Source organism: Panulirus ornatus, chromosome 58 (assembly GCF_036320965.1).
Source record: "Panulirus ornatus isolate Po-2019 chromosome 58, ASM3632096v1, whole genome shotgun sequence".
Taxonomy (NCBI): Eukaryota; Metazoa; Arthropoda; class Malacostraca; order Decapoda; family Palinuridae; genus Panulirus; species Panulirus ornatus.
Window position 1 is genome coordinate 13556695 of NC_092281.1, and position 26659 is coordinate 13583353.

The 26659-nt window shown below is 37.5% G+C and overlaps 1 protein-coding gene across 1 annotated transcript in view; it reads left to right on the forward strand.

The window, feature by feature from the left end:
* Rab3-GAP (Rab3 GTPase activating protein) overlaps positions 1-26659 on the forward strand; it is a 55833-nt gene that overhangs the window by 3816 nt on the left and 25358 nt on the right. Inside the window, exons 4-13 of the mRNA XM_071695344.1 lie at positions 2748-2829; positions 4126-4249; positions 7817-8021; positions 9556-9732; positions 12714-12864; positions 15130-15219; positions 16479-16618; positions 21171-21339; positions 25087-25221; positions 26224-26459. Of these exons, the coding sequence (XP_071551445.1) occupies positions 2748-2829; positions 4126-4249; positions 7817-8021; positions 9556-9732; positions 12714-12864; positions 15130-15219; positions 16479-16618; positions 21171-21339; positions 25087-25221; positions 26224-26459 (1509 nt within the window). The remainder of the gene's footprint in view (positions 1-2747; positions 2830-4125; positions 4250-7816; positions 8022-9555; positions 9733-12713; positions 12865-15129; positions 15220-16478; positions 16619-21170; positions 21340-25086; positions 25222-26223; positions 26460-26659) is intronic.

The window sequence follows — 26659 nt, forward strand, 5'->3', positions numbered from 1 at the left end:
TAAGAGAGTGATGATTCTCAGCATCCAGTATTTTGATTCACTGCTGGTATTGTATTTAATCTTGTGTACTTGACGTGATGTATCATTATTCTCTTGAAGAAGACTGAGCTGAAAAGAATGAATTCATATCCCTCACTTTCAGTTCTTCCAACTGCTTTTCATTTGTTTGTCATAATGGATATGACCTTAGATCCTCCTGTCTTACCATTCTACTTCACTTCATAACCTACCTTTGTTCACATTTATTGTCAACCTCGTCCTTTCCCACATTCATCCAAACTCTGACACCAGCTTTAGGGTTTCTCTTGGATCACGCTTCTAGAATTGTATCATCTGCACACAGCAGGTGATTTACTTTGTCTACATACCCTTTACCCCCAGCATTCTGGAGACGTGTTCTTTGCTCCAAGATACCTGTATTTGCTTCCCTCACTATTCCATCCATGAATGAATTGAACAGCCATGTTGACGACATCTCGCATTCTTGATGTATACATGTTTTCATCAGGAATCACCACTTATCCTACTCCCTTCCTGCATGCACACATACCTTACTACAAATAACCTTTTAAACCACCTCAAGAATACAAAAACACCTCAGTTAAAGTCACAAAATGATTGAATCTTGGCTTGGCCCCACCAGAATTATTAGATCTGTAATCTGGAAAAATCCATGCTCGAATATTGCTTGTTTCAAAGGGATTGGGACTGGAAATTTTTTTTCGGGTTAAAAACCTCTTGCAAAATTTCAAACTGAAGTGGTATATTCAACCATAAAACAATTCTTTATTTGTAATGATGATGTTTGCTACTCATTCAAATGCTAACACAAATGCAAGGGTTATTATTGTATAACTCTGGGACTGGTTTTTCTGGACTTTACATGCTTTTGGTTACACTGTGAGGAAAAAATTACCTTTGACAAGAGTATTTCATTGTTAGTTGATGAAACAGAATATAGTCTTGTCAAAGAACCTTTCACTTCAAGGGAATCTATCCTGTCCCTGCTGCTGATTGTAGCATGCCCTTGGAGCTACAGGAGTTCCAGGAAATGGTCTTGGCGTAATGCCAGGACCTTTTCAGAAAGGAGTCCTTAGTTAATGAATCAATAAATAACTTTAGGACCTCTTCTCTTGCAGCTTCAAGGTTATGTTACAATAAGGAACAGGGAAATGATGGACTCCTTTAGATTGAGAAATACTGAAACAAGATTGCACTTCAGTGATGAAGCCTCATAAAAGATGGTTTTTTACTCATGGCATAACCACAAGCAGGCAGAGTCCAGTAATACCTACTTGTATTATCTGATGAAATATCTGTGTGGGATATATAATGCAAGGTAAGAGAATTACTTATCCAGAAAATTCTTCTATGTACCAAGCCCTTAGTCACAACACATGTAGAAGATTAAGAGCATTGTACAGGAAGTACTTGATATGTTGGCTGGTGATTCATAACTGGATTTAGAATACATATCACGAAAGTGTCAGAAGTATCAGTATATGTGCACATTCGGGAAATCTAAGGTAGGATTAGTTTTGACCATTCATATCTCTTACATTAAGGGAAACAAGGTAATTCAGTTGCTTGAAAATTTAGGTAACAAGTATCATAGTTAAAACCTTTAAATGAAATTAATTAAGAAGGCAAAGGAAAGTGAAAAAGCTAACAGGCAACTGGGCAGAAGAAAAGTTTCGTTTGAGTGCTGGAGAATCCATTATTAGTAATTTTGAGCCTTTAGCAAATTGGCAATCTAACCTTTAATCTCAGGACCATCAAAATACCATTAGACTTCAGAAGCAGGGCAAGGCCAATACTTAAGAGCATAAAATAAACTGCTGACAAATATTAAGGTTGCATTCAAGTATATGTATAAGGAAGTGAGTGGTATGCTAAATGCAACAACATATATTGGACCAGAGTTGGATTATGTCTCTCAGGGATGGTCATATTTTCTAAAGAAAAAAAAAAGATATGATTGAGATGGTCTAGAGAAGAATAGCTAAGAAGGTACTGGAATTACGGGAGCTTAGCCACAGTGATAGGTTAAGAGCTACTTAACTGTCTACCTTGGAGCAGAGAAGAGAGGTGACTGATAATAGCCTTTAATTTCCTGAATCAACTGGATTATGTCGACAGTAATCAGCTCTTCACAAGGTGCATTACTAGAATTACCAGAGACCATGATCAGAAGTTGAGGAAGATGAAGGTTAGGAAGGATGTAAAGAAATACTGGTTTAGTGTAAAGATAGAGGATGGTTGGAAATGGTCTAGGGAAAGCGACTGTGAGTGCCAGCAATTTACAGGCAGCTAGAAAAAAATTTCCTGATGGTCCAAAAAAGTACAAGATACATGGCTCCTCAAGTGTAAGACTGTCTGACTTTATAGGACAAACAGCTACTTAGATGAAGTAAGTTTAGACTTGATGAGGGGGAGAAGGTAGTTAATGTGTAGGTCAGATTGATTTGTAAAACACACTGGAAAAATATCACATTGAAGAACAGCGTGAAGTTTAAGAATGTGTGTTAGACTTTTGATTGGCCTGAGTTTTAGTGTGATCTAAGAAAGTCATCATTAATAAAAGATGGATGAATCCTCTTACCTTGGAAAAGTTTCTTCAAAGTTAGTAGGTGTATTACATATTATGCAGTATGTTTTTCTCTTTTGACAACACCAGATAATGCTTTTTGTGTGTATGTCCAATTAACCATGAAATGTTCATTAACCTTTTTTTTTTTATATTTTAGGCCGTTGGGAAAGTTCAACAGAAGAAGGAAACAAAATGAAGTTGATTATCACTTGGAGTGGTAAAGTTGGATATAGTGCAGTGTAAGTGTTGCTAATGATTTGTGTTTCACTGTTCAGTATACAGTCATCCAATTTAATTAGGTAAAATTCTGCTGACTCAGCTTCAGATACTTTATACCAAGCTGACTGCCATTCTTGATATTTGTGTGTAGTTAAAAGATATTCACACACACACACACACACACACACACAAACAAACAGCATACATAGATTTAAGGTGTATAATAGTAGAGAATGTTCAAGAGATGGGAGGCCCCAGAAGTATAAAGTTCCCTCCCCTTACAGTACAAATAGGTAATTATACACACAGCCATAAGGAGATAGACTGGAGGCTCTGTCTATTGGTTGAGGTATAGATTTTGAATAATCAAAAGCAGTTATCTACCAAAAGCAGAGGTTCATGAACAGTGATGTTGTTTCTCTTACCTTACTGCCCTTTTTCCTTTTTAGGAAACTATTTCTTTATTCTGAACCATAACAGGCCTGAGGCATACACCAACAATCAGTGCATGACTAACTGATAGGAGTGCACTCATATGTTAGACGAGTTATGACACTATGCTTTATGGTCATTAGTCCTTTTGAACGGGACTTTGTTAAGCTCATTAGTTTTGTGATAGTTGAAGGATGGGATTTTCGAGAATTTCCTCTCACTTTTATATAAGCAAGTGTTCTTTCAGATGATCATAGGGCTCAGTCATTTGAAGAGAAATAGTTCTACACATTTTCAGGGCATGTGAAGCATCTGGGGTAAACCATGGAAAGTTCTGTGGGGCCTGGATGTGGAAAGGGAGCTGTGGTTTCGGTGCATTATTACATGACAGCTAGAGACTGAGTGTGAACGAATATGGCCTTTGTTGTCTTTTCCTAGCACTACCTCGCACACATGAGGGGGAAGGGGTTGTTGTTCCATGTGTGGCAAGGTGGCAGTGGGAATAAATAAAGGCAGACAGTATGAATTATGTACATGTGTATATAAGTATATGTGTGTGTGTGTATATATATATATGTATACATTGAGATGTATAGGTATGTATATTTGCGTGTGTGGATGTGTATGTATATACATGTGTATGTGGGTGGGTTGGGCCATTCTTTCGTCTGTTTCCTTGCGCTACCTCGCTAACGTGGGAGACAGCGACAAAGCAAAATAATAAATGAAATAAATTTCCAAAACCTGCAACTATTTTAATTAAGTAAACCTTCCTCTCCTCCATTTTTTTCTTCTTTTTTACATTTAGAGTAACTGAATATCATGTAAAATATTTAGATGTCCTTTCCATGCAGTACTATGATTTTCATGGTTTTCTTTGACAGTGATGAAATCAGTGCAGTACTTTGTTTGCCACTTCTCTCCCAGACGCAGACCAGCACCGGTGGTCCAGATTGGACTTGTGTCATTGTTGGCTTTACTTCAGGATATGTGGCTATGTATACTGAGGTAATGTTTTATGAAATATGTCATTTATTCCTTTATTTTATATATTTGGAATGAATGTTGGAATACCTCATGATTTTATGATGAGATCGTGGTTGTCTGATTTATGTAAGATATGAGCAAAGTGGAAGTGATTAGGGGTATACTGCTGAATTGTAGTGGAACAATGAAAGTTACCATGACTGTTGGGTGTAGAGGATACTGTGCTGTTAACTGAATCAGAGGAGCAGCTGAATTGAATGATGGGTCAATTTTGTAATGTATGTTAGACAAGGATGCTGAAAATGAATGAGAGTAAAAGTAAAACTTTGTATTTTGATGATTGTGCAGTATTATTAATATTATGATAGTAATAATGATAACCATATTAATGACGGTAATATCCCTGGGGATAGGAACAAAAGAATTCTCTGATATTTCCTGCTTGTCACAGAAGGTGACTTAAAAGATGTGGGTTGAGGTGGGGCTGAAAACCATCCCTTGTATTTCAGTTTCCTTAGAAGAGGGAGCCAAGCAAGGTGTGCTCATGCTCTGCAAAGGCTCAAGCTGGAGTGTCTGAATGAGAAAAAGGAGAGAAAGGTACTATGAGGAAAGGAACATGGATGTTCTAGCTCTTAGTGAAACAAAGCTCAAGAGTAAGGGGAGAAATGGTTTGGTAATGTTTTAGGGGTAATGTCAGGGGTTAGTGAGAGGATGAGAGCTAAGTAAGGGTAGCATTACTGCCAAAGCAGGCGTTGTGGGAATAGGTGAAAGTGTAAGGAGACAGTTCAGACTTATGTAGGTAAAAAGGAAAGTGATTATGAGAGATGGGCAATTATTAGCACTTATGCATCTGGCCACAAGAGGAAAGATGATGAGAAGCAAGTGTTTTAGGAGCAGCTGATTTGAGTATGTCAGTAGTTTTGATGTAAGAGACTGGGTATTAGTGATGGGTGATTTAAGTGTGAAAGTGAGTAATGTGGCAGTTGAGTGTATGGCTGGGAGGTTAGGGGTATTCAGTTAGGTGAATGAAAATAGTAAACATCTTGTGGAGTTGTGTTCTGAAAAAAACAAGTGGGTGGGAGTACCTGTTTTAAGAAGGGACTTTTACAAGTATATGTGGGCAAGTATGAAAGATGGTAAGAAGGCATAATTGGGTTACATGATAACTGATAGCAATGCAAAAGAGACCGTTTTGGTGGAGGTGAGGGTAAAAATTGGTTAAGTTTTTGGAAAGAGGAAGTGTTATGGGTGAGGATGGTAGTGAAAGTGAGTGAGCTTCGAAAAGAGTTTTGTGTGAAAATATATATATCAGAAGAGATTGAGTTTAGAAAGCCAAAGGTAAGAATGAATGAAGCAAGCAGAGTGGGTGAGAAATAGAATTATTTAAGGAAGCAATCCTGGCATGTGTGAGAGAAGTGTGTGGCATGCATAAAGTGGAAGATGGGTAGGTGAGAAAAGATAGTGGTGGGATGGGGAAGTCAAGTTGCTAGTGAAAGAGAAAAGAGGTTTATGGCTGGTGCCTAAGGGAAGGAATGCAAGTGGTCAGGAGATTTACAAAAGAAAGCGGTTGGAAGTGAAGAGAAAGGTACAGGGATTGCAAAAGTTGAAAGAACAAGTGGGTTGAGTATGTGTCAGTAGACTTCATGTATTGGAAGGAGGTTGATAGTGTAAGAAAAACAAGAAAACAAATGGGAACATCACTGGGGGTCACTGGCCATTGAATTGAACAAACAACAGTCAGTGAAGGGGGCAAATGGGAAAGTGGTAACAAGCAGTGATGAGGTGAAAAAGAGATGGAATGAGTGGTATGAAGGATTGCTGAATGTGTTTGATGATTGGGTGGCAGGTGTAGTGCATATGAGTGAGGTGTGTTATGCAAAATGAGAGTCATACGAAGTGGTTTGATGAAAGGGTGCCTGGAGTGGATGGTATTTTGTCATTGATGGATTAGTTAGGATTTTCAGTTTATGTATGGATCATTGTGAATTGCCTAAAGATTGGCAGATTGCCATTGTATAAAGGCATTTGGGACAAAGGTAATTTTTTGAATTACAGAGATAATAGTTTGCTGAAATAATTGGTAAGGTGTATGGATGAGACTAGGAAGGAACAATATGGTTTCAGGAGTAGTAGGGGATGTGTGGACCAGGTGTTTGCTTTGAAGGATGCATGTGAGAAATACTTAGAGAAATAGAAGGATTTATATGTGGTATTTATGGATCTGGAGAAATCATATGCTAGGGTTGATGGAGATGCATTGTGGAAGGTGTTATGAATATATGGTGTGGAGAAAAGTTATTTGTAGTGTGGGGTTTTTATCAAGAGTGTAAGGCATGTGTATGAGTGAGAAAAGAGGAATTAGAGCTCCCATAGTTTTCCCCTTTCAGAAAATCACCTTTTCCTGCTAAAGGTATCCAAATGAGTGATTGAAAATAGGTATTTTCAACTTGTTAATGCTAACAGTATCTTTCTTCTTCTCTCAAGAAGGGCAAGGAATGGAGACAATGAGGAATAAGTAGCCAAAGACATCTTTAGTTTCTATCTCATGAAGAAGGTTTTCTCATGTTTCTTTTTAAGTTAAAATTATTTCCTTTAGTGTAAAGCTTAATTTGCGTGATGAAATTTATAGCTGTTATGATAAAAGTTTAGGTTAGAGTTAGCCAGTCAGGAGTTCCAGATGGCTCTTCTTTTAAACGTTATTAACAGTCAGGGGTTGACTTCAGAATCCCTTTTAAACCTTTGAAAGTACTGCAGTTAGGTCTTTTGGATGTTAGAGTAAGGCCTCACTTTGCACTACAAAACTCAGCTGCCTCTTTCTTGGAAAAATCTCAGGACAACCTTCAGTGTGACTTTTGAAAAAAATATATTGTTGAAATGCTTGACAAAAATGTGAAAGGCTTGTCAAAGGACTAATCATTGTTCAAATCCTTTTTCATGTAAAAAGGGAAATCAGCCAAGAGAAGAATGATTGTGGATCTTTCCACACTAAATAAGCATGTACTTTTGCAAAATTTCAAGGTGACCACATAAAGTGTCTGCAATGCTTAAGAGGAAAGCATTTGGACTAAGTCTAGGTTTGAAGAATGCTTACTAGCACATTCCGATTCATCCTAGGATGAGAAAGCTCTTGACCTTCAACTTACAATATAGCTTTTCAAAGCATTTGCTAAATCATCTCCAGACATTCTGGTCCCTGACTATCACACTTTAAACTGTCTTAGTGTAATAGAATTAACACAGTGACTCAAAAAAATTCCTGAAGAATTCTGTTTGTTAGTTTAGCTGTCACAGGTACTGCAGCTTCAAACCATTTACATTAAGGTATAAGGTATGTTTTTAAAAGACTGAAGTTAGCTGACAATTGTATGTACTGGAGAAAGAAGAGTTATGTAAGTGGGAGATGTTTCAAAAGATAGAATTGAAGTAAGGAGAATAATGCAAGAAAAAGAAATCACATCCTATTGTAAGGAATTTGGCATTAGAAATGTATAATAGACCATCATGAATGGTGGGTGGGAATGTAATAAACCTTGCATCTCCCATCCCCATATACCATATATGCATTTAATTATTTTCTCCACCCAACAGAATGGTTTGGTCTTGCTGTCTCAGCTCTTTGAGGAAGGACCTGTTCTGAGTCTTAAATGTCGAACATTGTCAAGTAAATGCACTGCTACAATAGCACATGACTTAAGTGAGGAGCTAGTCATTCTGTATCCCCACTCTATTACTACCATTGATGGGTTTTCTCTTTTTCAAACCTTACGTGGGTGTAGGAACCAGGTTGCCAAAGGTGAGTACACCCTGTGCTTTCTATTATTAGTATAGCTGTGACTTATTAAAGAACATAGATTCAGTCCTCTTTGGTGTTTGATTAGTTTATGTGATGGTTTATGTTGTATGTGAATTACTTATTAGGTACTAGATAAATTTTCAAATTTGAATTGGTAATATTCATGTCATTTACATTATATGAAAGGAAAAAGAATGCTGGGTGATTTTTCATTTTGACAGTTTTAGTATCAATTTAAAGGAACAATAGAGAAGCAGAAGAGATATTATCCCCCAACTCCAACCCTAAATCATTGGCTCCTGTAACAGAAGTTCTCCTCAATAAAGAAATAATTTTTTTTTCGTATGATGATAAATCAACATTTCTCTGCTTATCCCAAATTTCTTTAATCTTTTCATGGTTGATCTACATCTCGTCTTGTCACAATTGTTTTTTAATTTCAGGTTTTGGTGGGATTTCTCTGTGGGGCATACTTAGTTGAATTCAACACCTCGAAAACTCAACTTCTTCCTGTTTCTGTTTCAAAGCGCTTCACAACTTTCCTTTGATGACTTTTTAATTGCACTGGTTAACAGAGTAAATATATTGGATATCACCCTAATGTCTGATGTATCTTGGAAATCCCACATTATATAAGCATCTAAATCTGCATATAAAAAGCTGAGATTCTGTTTGTTTGCTAAAGGTTCTTCTCCTTTGAGCAACTCCATCATTATAAGATTGATTCATCCTTAGGTGGCTCTAACTCTTTGTTAATTCTTAAGTAAACTAGGATAAACTGTACAGATCTGAACTCAAAACTTTACCCTTTTTCCTAGTGCTGTATTGTTGGTTTTTGTTCCCTTTACTATAGATATTACTGTGACTTTTGTTCCTGAGAGTGGGTGCTTGTATGCCTCTGTCATTAGTTAAACATAGACTACTCATGAGGTAAGCTACTGTGTCAAATGATTGCTGTGTGGCCATTGGCAGCTCAAGGTTAGGTCCTTGTCATGTCAGTTTCTTTCACTACACTGCTGAACTCTGGAACTCTTTACTTCATTTTTTCATAGTGGCTATGACATGCCCTATTTTTAAAGGTAAATTGTCTATATCAAAATTATTTTGAGTACTCTGCTTTGTTTTTCTTATTTTCCTTTGTATTGGTCCCTTCAATGTAGTTTCATTCAAGATCTGGACTCAGTCAGGACTTCTACCCATGACTGGAGCCCTTGATAAAAGGGAAACTTTAATTGACATATAAAGATAGTTTGTCAAAAATAGAAGTTCAGTTTTTATTTTGAAAGCTTGGCTTGTATGAGTAATTCAACCAAATGAAGATGCTACATTGTACAAGAGTAAATTATACTGTATTGTATATAGTGAAAAAAATTCTTTTTTTTAAGAATTTTTGGCAAATGTTACATGTGTGTTAGACTTTTTTTCCCCTAAGTGTCTTACATAGATCTATAAAGAGGGGCATGATTACAATTTGATATGCAAATGAATTGGTTATAAAGATTAACAAATGTCCATTTTTCTTGGCACATTATAGCTGCAGCCAGTGGCGGGGAGAGTGTGAATGTTCCACCCTTGGGTTATAAAAAGTGGGGTCTTGTGGATCAGAGTAAGGTCACAGATTGTGTTACCCCTGGGGTGTCATCTCCATATCTCTATGACCACTTGGTACAGACTTCTCTTGCTAAAGGATTCAACCATGCAGTTTCCTCAGGTAGGTTATGTATCTCTTTCTATTTGTGTATCTCTCTCTCTATCTAAATATGTCTGTCTATCTACCTGTCTGTCTTTTCTGTTCATCTATCTATCCGTTTGTCTATTTATATTTATAAGAAAACGCATAGTGAAATATGTATATACAAATGAACTCATAAATGAAGGACAACATGGGTTTATACCTTGTAAAACCACTTAGACACAACTGGTAGCTCACTATAATGACATAAATGAAATACTAATGAGTGGGAAAAGACACTTTTTCCTGATTTTGAAATAAACATATTGTTAAGTTAATTGTGGAGTACTGCACTACAGAAGTAAGTTACAACACACAATATGAAAGGAAAACTAGGAAAATGGATCTGAGAATTTCTCACAGATAGAATCTTTGAAGTACAGGTATCTGCAGTTGGAAACATTTAAGGAATTGTTTTCGGTTCAGTGTTGTTTTTTATCATGATGTCAGACATAGTTGAGGAAGTAAGAGAGAGTAAAATCAGATGTTATGCAGGTAACATAAGAGTAAGTTAAACTGGAAATTGAAGACAACCAAGAAAAACTGCAGAGAGATTTGAGTATTTTATATAAATAAGTGGAAGAGAACCTAATGAAATTTAACAAAAAGAAATATGAACAAATGCTGAAGCCATACAGGAAAAGAAGCATAGAGTGAAGTAAACAGGATTTAAGAATTTCTTAAAAATGAAAAACTTTGAATTGATGTTTCTCATTGATAAGATAGCACTCAAACCTTATAATGAGAGAAATGATATTGAAAAAATTTTACTAAAGACAAAAAGATTAATGATGAAAATGTTTACTGTTAATATGATAAGTTAAATACAGTACAGCTGTGGTATATAGTCACCAATAAAGCTGATAGAAATAAAGAGGATAGAAAGAGTACAGAAACATTTTGCAAGTATCATCAGTGGCCTGGAGTATATGAATTAACAGGAGAGATTAGAAGTTGAATGATACAGCCTAGAACTATGAAGAGAAAAATATGTGTTAATATGTGCCTGGCAGCAGATAGAAGGTATAAATTACAGTGTTTTAAATATGAAAGTAACTCAGCAAGGAAGATACAGAAACATTAAGTCAAGTGTAATTCCTGGAAATGTTTCAAAAAGATATCAGATGAAATTACAAGATTACCTTGAGAGAAAATTAGAACATTTATTGAATGGAAAACCTTGAAAAAATAGAACATTTATTTGACACGGAACCAGAAAAATGAGAAACACACATGAAGTGCTTATAGAAACATTCAGAATAAGACCATACTTATGGTTGAAGACAGTATTAGATGAACCTACAGTTGACAATCGTGACAAAGGAGTGACTGCCACAAAAAATAGCATTATACAGTCTCTGAAAAAATATTTTGATAACTAGCAACTAAGATAAGGCTTTACTGCACCAGGTTTTTGTTTGTGGTACAAATCTAATATAATTAGTGAATAATGATTATTGTGTGATTATTATTTGTGTTGTGGGGAGAGAGTTTTGCACTTGTATTGCCCTTCTCTTGTACATATGTACCATGTCTGCTCTAATGTGTATGCACACTCACCTTAGCCTAAGCCTGATGTGTGTTTGTGCACTTACCTATTTGAACTATACAAGGAGGGAGTTTTATTTCACATTTACTACATTCTCTTTCAGTTTATTCTCTTCTCCCACCACTCTTATACTATAAAAGCACCTCTTTACATTTTTAACAAGTTTCTTGCTTAATTTCATGTCATGTCCTCTGATTGTTCTATCTCTACACTTTTTTAAGAATAGTTCACTGTTTTCATCATCAATTTAGTTCAGAATCTAAAAGCTTTTGGTTAGGTCACTTTTCACTCTTCTCATTTCCATGATGGGCAGATTTGAGACTTCTTGCCTTTCCCTGTACTTCAAGTCTCTTAATTCTGGTACCATCTTTTTTTTGACTCCTCTAGAGTTTCTCTGTTAGCTGTTTGTGTTTCTTTAGATGCAGTGATGAAGCTCGAGAAACCTATTCTAGTTGTGGCCTCAGTTAGCTGCTCTGATATTTGCCAGGAGACAGTTTGTCTCCTGTAGTATTCTCCTGATGTGAGACTCTTGCAACAGTCTAGAGACAGTGTTGACTCGTAAATACCTGAATCGTAAAGCTTATTTCCAGCAAGGTGTTGATCTTACTAAGGCCTTCTTTCACTTTGTCCCACCCTCATTTCTTTATATTTGCTTTGGATGAATTTGATCACCCATATATCAACCAAATTTGGAGTCTGCCAAGGCCCTTTTGTAATTGTGTGGATAATTACCTATTTTTCCTGTATGGGGAGTGAGATTTACATTCATGAGACCCCCATTTCGTGAACATTCTCTATGGTCATACAACTTTTTAAAATTTTATGGATGCTGTGTGCATTATGTACATTCTTTTCTCTGTAGTCAGTGACATTACAGCCTGCTTTGAAATCCGTCACACCTTAACCTTTTTAACTTTTCAGGGATGACTTTTTTTTATTTCTTTTATGTTGTTCCTTGTTTCTGACTTTCTCCCTCTTCCTCTTTTCCACCATTATTGATTTTACTTTTTCCCTAGAGGGTGCTTATTTAGCAAACTCATTCTTTTTTCACTTCTCATTTCTTAATGTAAGCAAGTGAAGAATGCTTCACTTTTTTAATAGTGAAACTGTTATTTAGAATTCTTCAGAAAATATTTCAGGCATTAGTATTGGATCTTAACACATGACATGAAGATGGTCGGTTACAAAAATATACAGGGAAGGTTGTTCATATGGTACCCTACTTTGAATGAAATATGTATTGGGGAAAATGTATTGAGAATTGATATATTTTGAATGTTTGATTAACTTGAAATCAGTGATTGAGGTTGCATAGTCAAAGCACACCATGATCTTCAATATGTTATGCTTTAACTAAAATACATTACATGATTTGTGGTGAGAAATACTGTTTAGTATTTACTTTTTACAGGTGTACCAGCCACTTCTCTCCTAATAACTGTTGGTCGTGTACCATTTGTTGGCTTTCTTACTGCTCAAGATGGTTCAGCACCACCTTTTGTTGCTGATGTAGCTCGCCTTTATGCCAGTAAACTGAAGGATGTACTGGTGTCTGCTGCCAGGTAACATGAGTTAATGATGAACATTAAATTTAATTAGTGAAAATAAGATTTTTATTTGTTATAAGTAGTGCTCAGAGGATATTAGGTGGCATGTATCAGCTGGCTTTATCCTTTTACACCTTTCTGCCATGCATACTGCTTCATTTATGGCATACTGTCATGTATGAAGTTTTCTACACACAGTTTGGTTACCAGCCAACTTGACATGAGAGACCCAACAAGCATTTGCTCATTTATTTTGTAAATGCATGTTTTTACTGTAAGTTATGCCTTGTGCTTGATGATATTATTTATAGAGCTCGTAATGCTGAAATGAAAAGAAAGGTGGGCAGAAACAAGTATCCCTGACAACCGTATTGACTTCTGTTGAATGACTTCGAAGCTGTGGTAATTACTAGAAAACTGAATTAACAGTTTGGAATCACCACATTCTTCTCTGGAGAATCCTAATCAATCATTTGAGTAAGATGATATCCTGATATATGATCAGACCAGTTAACAACATCACATAGAAACCTACACTGGCATGATAAAGTCATGTCTAATGTGGCCCATTGATTCATGAAGGTCTGTTGAAAACACTGAATTAAACTAGACATGCATTTGCTGTGGGTCACTACACTGTTCACCAAGAGACACATTGTTGAGAAACAGTGAAGCAACACATAAGATTAGCTGTTCTGGTGCTCATTCCATGAATTAGAATAAGAAAATGGTTTTGAGAAAGAAATATCAGAGACTAAAGAAAAGGCAAAAACTCATCAGGTACCAAAGGCTCAGACTGAATTTGGCTAGTTTTCACTTATTTTTATCTCCATATGGCATTATTACTGAGAAGGAAATATCAAAGAGAAAACAGATGGCAAGACATCATGAGACATTAAAGGTTCAGACTGAGATTAATAAGAGACTTAGATAGTTTTTGAAAGTTTATTCAATCTTCATTTTTCTGTGAAAATGAAGACAGTAATGGCATGGAAATTTACATCCTTGTTGAGGATAGTATCTTTGTAAATTTGTATCTTGAATTTGTAAGGTGTAAGAAGTGATGTTACTTCTACTGGTCACAGATGGAAATACATGATTTCTTTCTTGCCTTCTAAGTTAGGCAATGTTGACTTGATCTTTGATATGTTTAATTTAGGAGCTAATCAATTGAAGCAATCCGAGCATAAGTTATGTTATTACAGGGTTCAATTGTGGTGTTTTAGAATTAAGCAAAGGGAAATGTATGATTCTCAGATCTATTTATAGGGAGAATTGTATTTTAACACTAAAGGCTGAGAAGCTGCACTGGTTCAGCAGTTATAGAGCCTGTTTTGCTATGGCTACCCCCATGACGGAGATCCCGAAGAGAATGGGCTTCAGAGTTATAGATAGATAGATTTAAACCAGGTTACTGCTTCCTCATTTTGAGATGCAGCATCTGTATTGAGTGAGGAAACATGTTTAGTATAAGAAAGAGTATTTGAAGGAGGAAGGAAAGAAAGTGAGTTGAAGTATGCATAGTATAAATATCAACATGAGAATGGATAGGGTTGTAAATGAGAGAGATCTTTTATTAAGAGAAAGTAGATAATATGTGATGAGACATAACAATGCTGTTGATTGGATGTGAGGGGGGGAAGTTGCTCCATCAACACCTGTAATGTAACCCCCAATAAGACAATTATGCATTTGGGTACAGTGAGGAACAAAAACCAAAGGAAGGGAGTTTAGAAAGAGTATACTTATGCTACACCCTTCAGTTGCTTTGTAGATATCAAGGGTTATGACAAAAATTTCACCAAAATCTCAAAGAGAGGAGGATCAGAGGTGAGTCACATAGGAGAGAAAGTCACCAGTAGACATAGCACTCTGCAATGCATTAAGATTGCAGATTCAGCACACATAGGAGAGAAATTCACCAGTAGACCTAGCACTAGCATTGATTTTGAAGATTGTAGATTCAGCATACCAAAATAGTGAGGGAAGATAGATTGAGGAGGATTGATTGAGAGAATTGTCATAATGATTCTTGTTTAGAGATATGCTTGAATTATGGCATAATAAAAATGCTTCATATGAGTTACCTTACTGTTCAACAGGTGAAAATATAAGGTATAGGTTAACTAGTAGATATTAAATGATGATCATTGAGAAAGAACTGACTTGACTTTTTATCTACTAATTTGTAGGATGACATCAAAGACCAAAGATGTGTCCAGAAAGTGTCGTGCAAAGATGTGTATGAAAATATTTCTAAACAATTTATGTCTCTTTCAGTGGTTTTCTTTTTGGGAGAGGAAAAGGTAAAGAAGTTGATCAGTCCAAGATGAAACCGAAAATTGAACCTGCTACCCCATTACCCTACAGGTAAGGTATTTACAAGATGGTTTTGGAATTAACCTTTTAGAGACTGGAAATTTTTTTTTCCAAATAAGAGTATTCAGTTTTTCTGTGTCTTTTAAGGTAAGCATCAATTTTCCAGCATAGAAAGTGAGTGGTTGAAAAAGAAATAATTTTTCAAAAGAACATGCCATCTGATATTTACGACCATGCTTACCACCTAGAATTGAAGCATGGGCTTATTGCATGGTACTCATAACAGAGCAGTTCCTAATTTTCTTTTTTATCTTACCAGCTATGACTTTGGTATTTTTGTATTTTCATTGTTCAAAAAATTGGTCTTGTCTTCTTCCTTGCTAAGAACATTATCATTATATATTTTTCATTGTTTAAAAATGCTATACTCTTGGTTCACTTCAAAGAGAAGACTTAGTTTCATAAGATAGGTGAATTTGCTCATTTTACTCATGATTATTTCTGATTTACAGAACTTCATGAACTGTTTCCTCAATGATTGGTGATTTAACTTTCTCATTCCATATTTGTTCACTACGTCCCACCTTACTGAGGAAGCTTCAGAAACAAGAAGATTTGAAGGGAGGATTACCATATAACCTCAGGAGTGAATTAGAGTGGTGTGGTATGCAGGGGATGACATGCTTTCATTAGGCTGAACCAGGGCGTATATAGTGGTCAGGGGAAACCACAGAAAATTCTGTAGGGCCTGGTTGTGGATTGGAGGCTCTGATTTTACTGCATTATACATAACTGCTAGAGTGTGGATGTGATTGAATGAGGTCATTTCTTCATCTGTTCCTGGTAATATCTTGCTAAACATGGAAGATGGCAAACAAGTATGAAGGAGAATTACTAGTCAGAGTAAAGCATTTATACTTATATGTTAAAAGTTAGACATATGTCCTTAAGCTTTGATGGCCTGTTTAAGCTTGATTGGCTTTAAATCTGATAACTTCCTGAGGTATCCTTTTGATTTTTGTTACTCTCTGAAACTGATACAGTGTGGTACACTTATAGCATATTTTTCATCACATTCCAAACTTTTCTTTTGGATTTAGATTAGCCATGGACATGAAACACTTTTGCTGTGGATCCACCTTACCCTGATGCACTTACCCTCCTCTCTTTCACCTTTCATACAAACCTAAACTTTTTAATGGCTCTGTTCATGTATTCTTCCAGTCCTCAGGCACCACACCTTGGGCTTGACTAACTGATCAACAACCCTGTTGGATGTATTTTAATGTTATATGTTACCTTTTTAACAGATGGTCTATACCAGATATGCGAAGAACAGGCCTGTCAGTCAGCATGGCACCAGGAAAAAGATTAGCAGCTGTAACTGATGACTTTGGACGTGTGACTTTGGTAGATGTTCAAAGAGGAGTTGCTCTACGCATGTGGAAAGGTAGATTTTAAGTTCAGTTAGAAATTCTCATGTAAATAAGGCATGCAGGGAGGAATAGCAAAATATGTTAACGTCATATGTAAGACTTTATGTAATTAGATGTAGAACTACAGATCTCTTTTCATAGTACTTGCAAGCATTTTTTATTTCAGTTTCTAAAACATGGTACAAATGAAGGAGCCAAGTGAGGAATGCTCATCCTCTTCAAAGGCTCAGGCTCAGATGTCTGACTGTGCATGGATGTAATCAGGGTGGTAAGAAGGATGTTACAGTTAGTGTGATTGGGGAAAGAAATCTGGATGATCTGTCTATAAGTGAAACTAAGCTCAAAGGTAAGGGGGAAGAATGGTATAGGAAGATTTTAGGGGTAAAGTCAGGGGTTATTATGAATTCAAGAGCAAAGGAAGGGGAAGCACTTTTAATGAATGAGTTGTGAAAATGTGTGAAAGAGTGTAACGAACTGAGCTGCAGACTGACGTGGGTAAAGATGAAAGTGGATTGCAAGAGACAAGTGATTATTGGTGCCTGTGTACTTGGAAGTAAGAGGAGTAAGAAAGAGTAATGAGTGTTTTGGTAAGCGATGAGTGAGTGTTAACAATTTTGATTTAGGGGATCGAATATAAGTGATGGATGGTTTGAATGTAAGGTTGGGGCCTGTGGCAGTTTTAGGTATGATTTGGGGGTGCAGGGTACCTTTTGAAGTGAATGAAAAAGTACAGCTAGTGGAGTTGTATGTGGAAATAGGACTGACGATTGGGAATGCATGGTTTGCAAAGAGGGACATAAATAGATATGCATGGGGAAGGTGGTAAGTAGTCATTATTGATTATGGCCTCACTAATAGGTGTGTAGATAAGAAACTTTTTGGATATGAATCTAAAGGTGGAATGTCTGATCACTACTTAGTGAAGGTGAAGGTTTGTTAAGGCTTAGGAAAAGAAGAAATATTATACCAAGGAAAAAGTTGGTGAGACTGGATGTGTTTGGAAAAGATATCTATATTTAGATATACCAGAAGTTGAGTGTGGAATGGCAAAAGGTGAGAGTAAATAAAGGTAGGGGAGTGGGTGAGGAATGTTGATGCCAAAAGGTGAGAGTAAATAAAGATAGGGGAATGGGATAGGAATTGGAGCTATTTAGGGAAGCAGTGCTGACATGTGAGTAAAAAGTTTGTGCCCATGCAAAACATGAGAGATGGGCATGTGAGAAAGGGCACTGAGTCTTGGGATAAGGAAGTGAAGTTACTAGCTAAAGAGAAAAAAGAGATGTATGGGCATTACTTGCAAGCAAGGGTACGAGTGATTGGGAGAGGTACGAGAGAAAGCATCCAGAGGTCAAGAGGAAGTTGCAGGGGCAGAAAATTAGGATGTAAAAAAATGAGAGTTTTGAGTGAGAGAGTGTAAGCAAACTTCAGGGAGAAGAGGAAAATATTTTGGATAGAGGTTACTAGTATGAAAAAAACAATAAAACAAATGGGTGCATCACTGAACGGTGCAGATGGGGAAGTGGTAACAGTAAAAGATGAGGTGGACAGATGGAGTAAGTAATTTGAGTTACTTCTGTCAAATATGTCAGATAATAAAGCGGCAGATGTGATGTGTATGGGTATGGGAGGTATGCAGAATGAGTGTCAAGGCAGATAGTGTAGTGAAAGCTTTCATAACTTTTCATCAAACCACTTGCCATGACTTTCTCACTTCACATACTCCCTGACCCAAACTCCCCACATCTGCAACCCTGTCATCAAGTACATTCAGTAGTCCTTCATAGTACTCACTCCATCTCCTTTTTACTCCATCTCTGCCTGTTATCACCTCCCCATTTGTCTCATCACTCATTTTCCCAATTGATCTCTTGATTTTGTAACACTAGTAAACTCCTTCCAAAAATATTTTCTTATTCTCTCTGAAGTTTGCTGATACTCGCTCACCCTAATGATCATTTGCCCCCTTTTTCAGCCTGTGCACCTTACTTTTGATCTGCTGTTTCTCTCATACATACCCCAATTACTCACATTCCTTCTTGGTAATGCTGATTTACCTCTTTTTTTCGTTCACTTTAGTTAAAGTCTTAACATTCGTCATCCTACCACCTGCTGCCCTTTCTCACATACCCACTTCCCACTTGCTGTATTCCACACACTTCTCTAGCACATGTTAGCACCAATTCCCAAACTATGTCCCATTTCTCACCTACTCCTCTACCTTCATTTACTCTAACCTTTCACCATTATGTACTCAATCTCCTGGTATTTTTTTTTATAAAAGTCTCTTTTCCAAGCTCACTTAGTTTAACCACCCTCATCTAACCTATATAATATCTTCTTCAAAAGCCTCTTTAAATCTTCACCCTTGTCTCCACCATTAGTAATCAGACATCCCACCAGCTGTCCCTCTCAGCATATTTACATCCAAGATTCTCTCTTTTGCATGGCTAATAGTGTGTAATCTAGTAATGCTTGATAACCATCTTTCCTCTTCCACTTACATTTATGTATGTCCCTTTTTCTAAGCATGGTTTTCATAATCACCATACCTTTTTCAGCACAACTCCAGAATCTATTCAACATTTCTATTCCCATTACTAAATGCCTCATACCCCTCCATTTATACCTTCACCTGCCACATTACCCACTTTTGCATTCAAAACACCCACACTGATACCCAATTTCTCTAATCAAAACTGCTGTCAATCTCACTCACCCCTTCCTAAAACATTCATCTCTCATCCTCAGACCTTAGTAGCCAAGTGAAGTGCTAATAAACCCCATCTCTCATAACCCACATTAATTTTTACCCACATCAGTCCGGGTTTCACTTCTTTACGCTCATTCACACATTCTCACAACCCCCTCTTAAGCAGATCTACCCCCTTTTAACTATCAACTTCAAACTGATCCCTGACTTTACCCCTTAGACATTCCCTCCTACCCTTTAGCTTTGTTACATTCAGAGCTGGAACATCCAGGTTTCTTTTTTGTCAAACATACTGCCTTTCTCTCCCTTCTGATTTTGTTATAATCTGTACACATTTAGACACCCCTACCTGAGCCTTCAAGGAGGATAAGCACACCTCTCCAGGCTTCCATTTCTTTTCCAACTCTGAGAAATTGAAATGCAAGGAGAGGGTTTCCAGCCCCCCAACTACCAACCCTCTCAGTTACCTTCTACAGCACACAGGGAGTATGTGGGAGGTATTCTCACTCCCCATTTGTAAATTCTTAGTTGCTCTATGGCCGAGGAGTACCTTCTGTTTCTGTGAGGCTCCCACAGTACTCAGAAAGCCAGCCACATTCACATGGTGGTACCATAGGTCATATAAAGTGGTGATATTGCCAATACCTCTATGTGGAGACAGTAAAGGGCAGTTGAATAGTAAGTGTTCTGCATCTTTTTTATGGTCGCTACATCATGGGCATAGATGGTCATGGGATATGTCTTAACATTGTATGTAGTGTTATAGAGATGGATGATGCTTGAGCATAAACAGGAAAGTTTGACTCGTGCTTTTCTAGGTAGTGTATCTTCTGCCGGCTGTATGCCTGGTGGGGTAAAGTTTAAGACTGAGTTAGGAGGGCAGTTGTTTAGTACTTGATGGATTATTTCATTGTGTATGTGTTTTGCTAGTGTGATATATGTTAGGATTGGGGGTCTCTTAGTATAGGTTGCTGAAGCATTAGGCAAGGCTAAGCTTTTGTATTTTTACTTGAGGGTTGGTGGTTAGTTATGGAGGCTTTTGTTGCTGCTGCATAGAATTGGGTGCCAAATGTGTTGAGATGGGATTGTGTCATTTTGATGGTGTTGATTGTTTGATCTTCCTTATCAGTCTCTGATTGAATGCTCTTTCTCACTCTCTCATGTGTTTATGTATACACTAGGGGATAGGAGAGAAAGAATACTTTCCATGCATCTGCTGGCTGCATGGAAGGTAAGTAATTCATATGGGATTGCAAGACTTGAAACCCTTTTCTTCTGTAGTAGTATCGTCTTTTAATCAGGAGCAGCAGAAAGAGCCAAGTGAAGATTTCTTCCCTTAAGGATTAGGCTGAAATCTCTGAAAGTGCATAGTTTTAATCGCAATGAAAAGAAGTGAGGGTCAGGCACTGAGTTTGATAAGGGAAATTTAGATATTCTGGCTCTCACCAAAATAAAGTTGTAGGGTATGGGGGTAGAGTGGTCTTAGAATTTTTAGAGGGTAATGCCCGTGGTTAGTGAAAAGACAAGCTAAAGACAAGGTGGCATATATGTTAATGATTGAGATGTGAGTCCATAAAGAGGGATTCCTGTTGCATGTAAGGTAACCCATATGGATAGAAGGGTACTGGTTAGGTGTAAAAGAAAAAAGAAGAAAGTAATATTATTCAAATGGGTAAATGTATAATAGGCTGTCAAGTTAGAGTGTTCTTTGGATCTCTTTTTGAGGTGGCAAAGGAGGAAGTAAAAGAAGCCCTCTTTCATTTTTTCAACCTTTTTTTTTTCCTACTTATTCTCCATTTCAATTTTTTTTACCCCAAGATATCTATATCATGAAATGTATTTTCTACTCTTTTCAGGATACCGTGATGCTGACTGTGGATGGCTTGAGGTGGAGGGAGAGTGGGGTGGGACTAAGCGGCTTGTAGCCTTCCTACTTATATATGCCCCACGTCGAGGTTTACTTGAAGTTTGGACACCTCAGCAAGGACCAAGAGTGGCAGCTTTCAATGTGCCAAAGCAGTCTAGGTATAGTTTCTGTAGACACTAGTATCAATGAGTTCTGTTTAAGTTAGTTTTGTCTTAAGATACACTGGTTTACTTAAGGTACTTGTTTTGCTTGTGCCATATTGGTCACTGCAAAAAAATTATTTGATTTTTGTCACTTAAAAATGCTTAACCTGGAATGTTATGTAGCTCATAACTTGAAGAAAATTCCACCTTCAGCCTTGAAACTTTGTACATTTGTGTCCATGCATAACTTTAGCTTGATTTTTATGCTGCTTATAAGATGCTTAATCATTGGCCATGAAACTGATACAGTTGTTTCCCAGCATCTATAGAATAGAATGGAGTTAGTCCCATAACTTAAATGATTTTTGTCAAGTGCATAACATGATAGATGCTAGTGGATCATCTGCCTTATCCATCACTGAAGTCCTTCCATTTTCCATACATCCATCAGTTATCCAATCATCCAACATCCATCTGCCCATCATCTGAAGTAACTTACGTGAGAGTAGAGAATGTTCAAGATATAAGGCCCTATGAGTGTAAAACTCCCTCCCTGTACAGTACAAATAGGTAATTACAGTTTTTCCAAACATCTGAAGAATTAAGTAACATAAGACCCATAACTCTTAATTTGAATTATGCCTGAGTTGGGTCTCTAACTGAAATTTTTAACTTGGAACTGGCACATAGCTTGAAGAATATTCTACTTTTGGTAATGGAATTTAACACAGATTTTTTTTTTTTTTTTTTTTTTTGCTTTGTCGCTGTCTCCCTGCGTTTGCGAGGTAGCGCAAGGAAACAGACGAAAGAAATGGCCCAACCCACCCCCATACACATGTATATACATACGTCCACACACGCAAATATACATACCTACACAGCTTTCCATGGTTTACCCCAGACGCTTCACATGCCTTGATTCAATCCACTGACAGCACATCAACCCCGGTATACCACATCGCTCCAATTCACTCTATTCCTTGCCCTCCTTTCACCCTCCTGCATGTTCAGGCCCCGATCACACAAAATCTTTTTCACTCCATCTTTCCACCTCCAATTTGGTCTCCCTCTTCTCCTCGTTCCCTCCACCTCCAACACATATATCCTCTTGGGCAATCTTTCCTCACTCATTCTCTCCATGTGACCAAACCATTTCAAAACACCCTCTTCTGCTCTCTCAACCACGCTCTTTTTATTTCCACACATCTCTCTTACCCTTACGTTACGTACTCGATCAAACCACCTCACACCTCACATTGTCCTCAAACATCTCATTTCCAGCACATCCATCCTCCTGCGCACAACTCTATCCATAGTCCACGCCTCGCAACCATACAACATTGTTGGAACCACTATTCCTTCAAACATACCCATTTTTGCTCTCCGAGATAATGTTCTCGACTTCCACACATTCTTCAAGGCTCCCAGAATTTTCGCCCCCTCCCCCACCCTATGATCCACTTCCGCTTCCATGGTTCCATCCGCTGCCAGATCCATTCCCAGATATCTAAAACACTTCACTTCCTCCAGTTTTTCTCCATTCAAACTCACCTCTCAATTGACTTGACCCTCAACCCTACTGTACCTAATAACCTTGCTCTTATTCACATTTACTCTTAACTTTCTTCTTTCACACACTTTACCAAACTCAGTCACCAGCTTCTGCAGTTTCTCACATGAATCAGCCACCAGCGCTGTATCATCAGCGAACAACAACTGACTCACTTCCCAAGCTCTCTCATCCCCAACAGACTTCATACTTGCCCCTCTTTCCAAAACTCTTGCATTCACCTCCCTAACAACCCCATCCATAAACAAATTAAACAACCATGGAGACATCACACACCCCTGCCGCAAACCTACATTCACTGAGAACCAATCACTTTCCTCTCTTCCTACACGTACACATGCCTTACATCCTCGATAAAAACTTTTCACTGCTTCTAACAACTTGCCTCCCACACCATATATTCTTAATACCTTCCACAGAGCATCTCTATCAACTCTATCATATGCCTTCTCCAGATCCATAAATGCTACATACAAATCCATTTGCTTTTCTAAGTATTTCTCACATACATTCTTCAAAGCAAACACCTGATCCACACATCCTCTACCACTTCTGAAACCACACTGCTCTTCCCCAATCTGATGCTCTGTACATGCCTTCACCCTCTCAATCAATACCCTCCCATATAATTTGCCAGGAATACTCAACAAACTTATACCTCTGTAATTTGAGCACTCACTCTTATCCCCTTTGCCTTTGTACAATGGCACTATGCACGCATTCCGCCAATCCTCAGGCACCTCACCATGAGTCATACATACATTAAATAACCTTACCAACCAGTCAACAATACAGTCACCCCCTTTTTTAATAAATTCCACTGCAATACCATCCAAACCTGCTGCCTTGCCGGCTTTCATCTTCCGCAAAGCTTTTACTACCTCTTCTCTGTTTACCAAATCATTTTCCCTAACCCTCGCACTTTGCACACCGCCTTGACCAAAACACCCTATATCTGTCACTCTATCATCAAACACATTCAACAAACCTTCAAAATACTCACTCCATCTCCTTCTCACATCACCACTACTTGTTATCACCTCCCCATTTGCGCCCTTCACTGAAGTTCCCATTTGCTCCCTTGTCTTACGCACTTTATTTACCTCCTTCCAGAACATCTTTTTATTCTCCCTAAAATTTAATGATACTCTCTCACCCCAACTCTCATTTGCCCTTTTTTTCACCTCTTGCACCTTTCTCTTGACCTCCTGTCTCTTTCTTTTATACGTCTCCCACTCAATTGCATTTTTTCCCTGCAAAAATCGTCCAAATACGTCCAAATACAGATACTTTTAATATTTTCCGTACCATATTTCCGGTCATCCTTATCTCTTCCCCAATGACTGTGCTGTTTGGCAAACAACAACACACCCTTATAGTTAAAAGGGTAGGAAGGTTAGATTGTAAGAATTTTTTGCAGTGGAGAAGAAGTGGAATTTGTGGATGATTTTGGATATTCAGGAGTGAAGATAAGCAAGGATGGTAGAAAGAAAGCTGAGGTTGAAAGTAGAGTTATGTAGGGGGGGGGGGGGGGATTTAGGGCTGTCAGAATAGGTTGAAATTAAAGACAGAAGACATAGATGATTTGTTCAATATAGTTGGAATTTGTTAGATAGACAGAATGTAGAATGAAAAGAGTTGAAGGTTATGTGTTGTGAAAAAGTCACTGGAAAGGCACAAGGTGAAAGTTGTTGAACATGAGCTTTTCAAGATGATTTATCGGAGTGTTGTAGAAGGTTAAAGGGGGAGATGTAGACCATGGAAGAGGTGAATAGATGTAGAGAGAGAGAATTGTTTAGGGGCTAGAGATATTTTTAGAGGATTGAGGATCAGATATATGTAATGGAAGCATTTTGTGTATGGAAATAGTATGAATAGAGACTGGTCTCGTTTAACAAATCAACATAATGTTTTAAAAGTGAAAATGTAAGAAATATTTCTTATCACACTGGATACTAGTTGAGGATATGTGTTAGTGATGTTGCAGAGACTTTATGTACTTGATCAACTCCAGTAAATTGTGACTGGAGTAAATAATGATGAGAGAGAGATAGATTAGTACAGTACTTATGTGTGGAGTATCTTAATTTTCTTTTCATATGAATATTGTTCAACCTTACTACTGTTTTAGTTATGCTTATGATAAGAAAAATATACTAGAAGTAGTATGCTATTGTGTTTTCATTTTGCAGGTTAATATATACTCCCCACACACTACTCGGAGTGAACAGCGTTAGAGGAGTCCGCTGTAAAGTGTTTCCTGTGATCTTCATTACCCCAGATGGTTTGATAAGTGAGGTGTCCATTCCTTTCCATTTAGCATTGGGGTAAGTGATGAGTAATATGTCTTACATAGTTAAGATCTTTCTACCTTCTCAAACACCCTCAGTAAGTTTCTGTTTTGAGCACGGTTTGAATTTTTCTTTGCACATTTTCTGCACTTTGAAGTTAAGGATTCAGACCTAACTATCACAAGGGGCAAATTACCCATTAGGCTACATAGGCTTGAGCATAAGGCCTGAGTACAGCAAAGGGGGCCCATATGTGCTTTGTGTGAGTAAAGAATTGTCCTAAGTAAGGGTTAGCACAGTTGGATGAGGTGGAAATATTTGTACACAGGCCAATGGCCTTGGACTGACAGCCCTGGGTTAAAACAGAAATTAATATCAGAGGAGTGTCTAAGGAGAGGGTCAGTGTGCCTAGTCTTTTACATCCCCTTGTAGTCAATATCATTATATGTTACACAACTGATGTTGATTTCAGAAGTTTGCTTTGTTTATGTTATTGAATTTCACATATGAATTTATATATTATTTTTATTTCAAATTACTCCAAACGTCAGACTTGCAGAGTCACTCCCTCTCTTGAATCATATGTCAACAATACAATGTATGGCATAGTTTTTCCCTCTTAGTTGCCTTCTTTGATCTGCAGGGGATGTAGGAAGCATTCTTTCTCCCTAATTCCTGTATATAGACTTGTATATATAGAAGGTTTTGAGAGTGTTGAGGAATGTGTGGGAGGCCAAATGTGGCTATGTTTGAAAGTCAACTAGTCCCTGCCTGTCATGGAAGATGACTGAAAGGGGTTGGAGCATGGAGCTGTAAATCCTCCCCTCCAATTTTTTTTAATTTTCCAAAAGAAGGAACAGAGAAGGGGGCCAAATGAGGATATTCCCTCTAAGGCTCAGTCCTCTGTTCTTAGTGCTGCCTTGCTAACACGGGAAATGGCGAATATGTACGAAAAAAAAAATATATATATTGCATTATATTATGCATAATATGAAAAGGAAATAATGCTTGCACATATAGTACTATTAATATTTTCAGTGGTAAAACAAGTAGACGAGCTCGGGACCTCCATCTTGTTAAGACCCTCAAGTCTCACCTTAGAAATGGAAATGAGGAAGATGTGTTATCTACCACATCAGAGATCAAGACATCAGGAGTGCGGAAACAAGCTGTGACAACACTCATTATGTCTCAGCATCTTAGTGTGCCTTTGTTGCAAGGACTTCTAGAACGTTTTCTCCCACTGTATGCTGTCGTGGAAGAGACAGAAGATGGCAAGTAAATTATGTACTTCATCCAGTACTATGTTTTCATATACTCTTGAAGTTTACAGAATCCTTTAAAACTTAGTAACATGCATCATTAAAAGTGCAGAGATATGCAACTGAGTTGTAATTTGTAGGAAATCTTATGCAGGATACCTTGTAAAGCTGCAGTAAGGTCCATTGAATAGAATTAGATAAATGCAGTATTA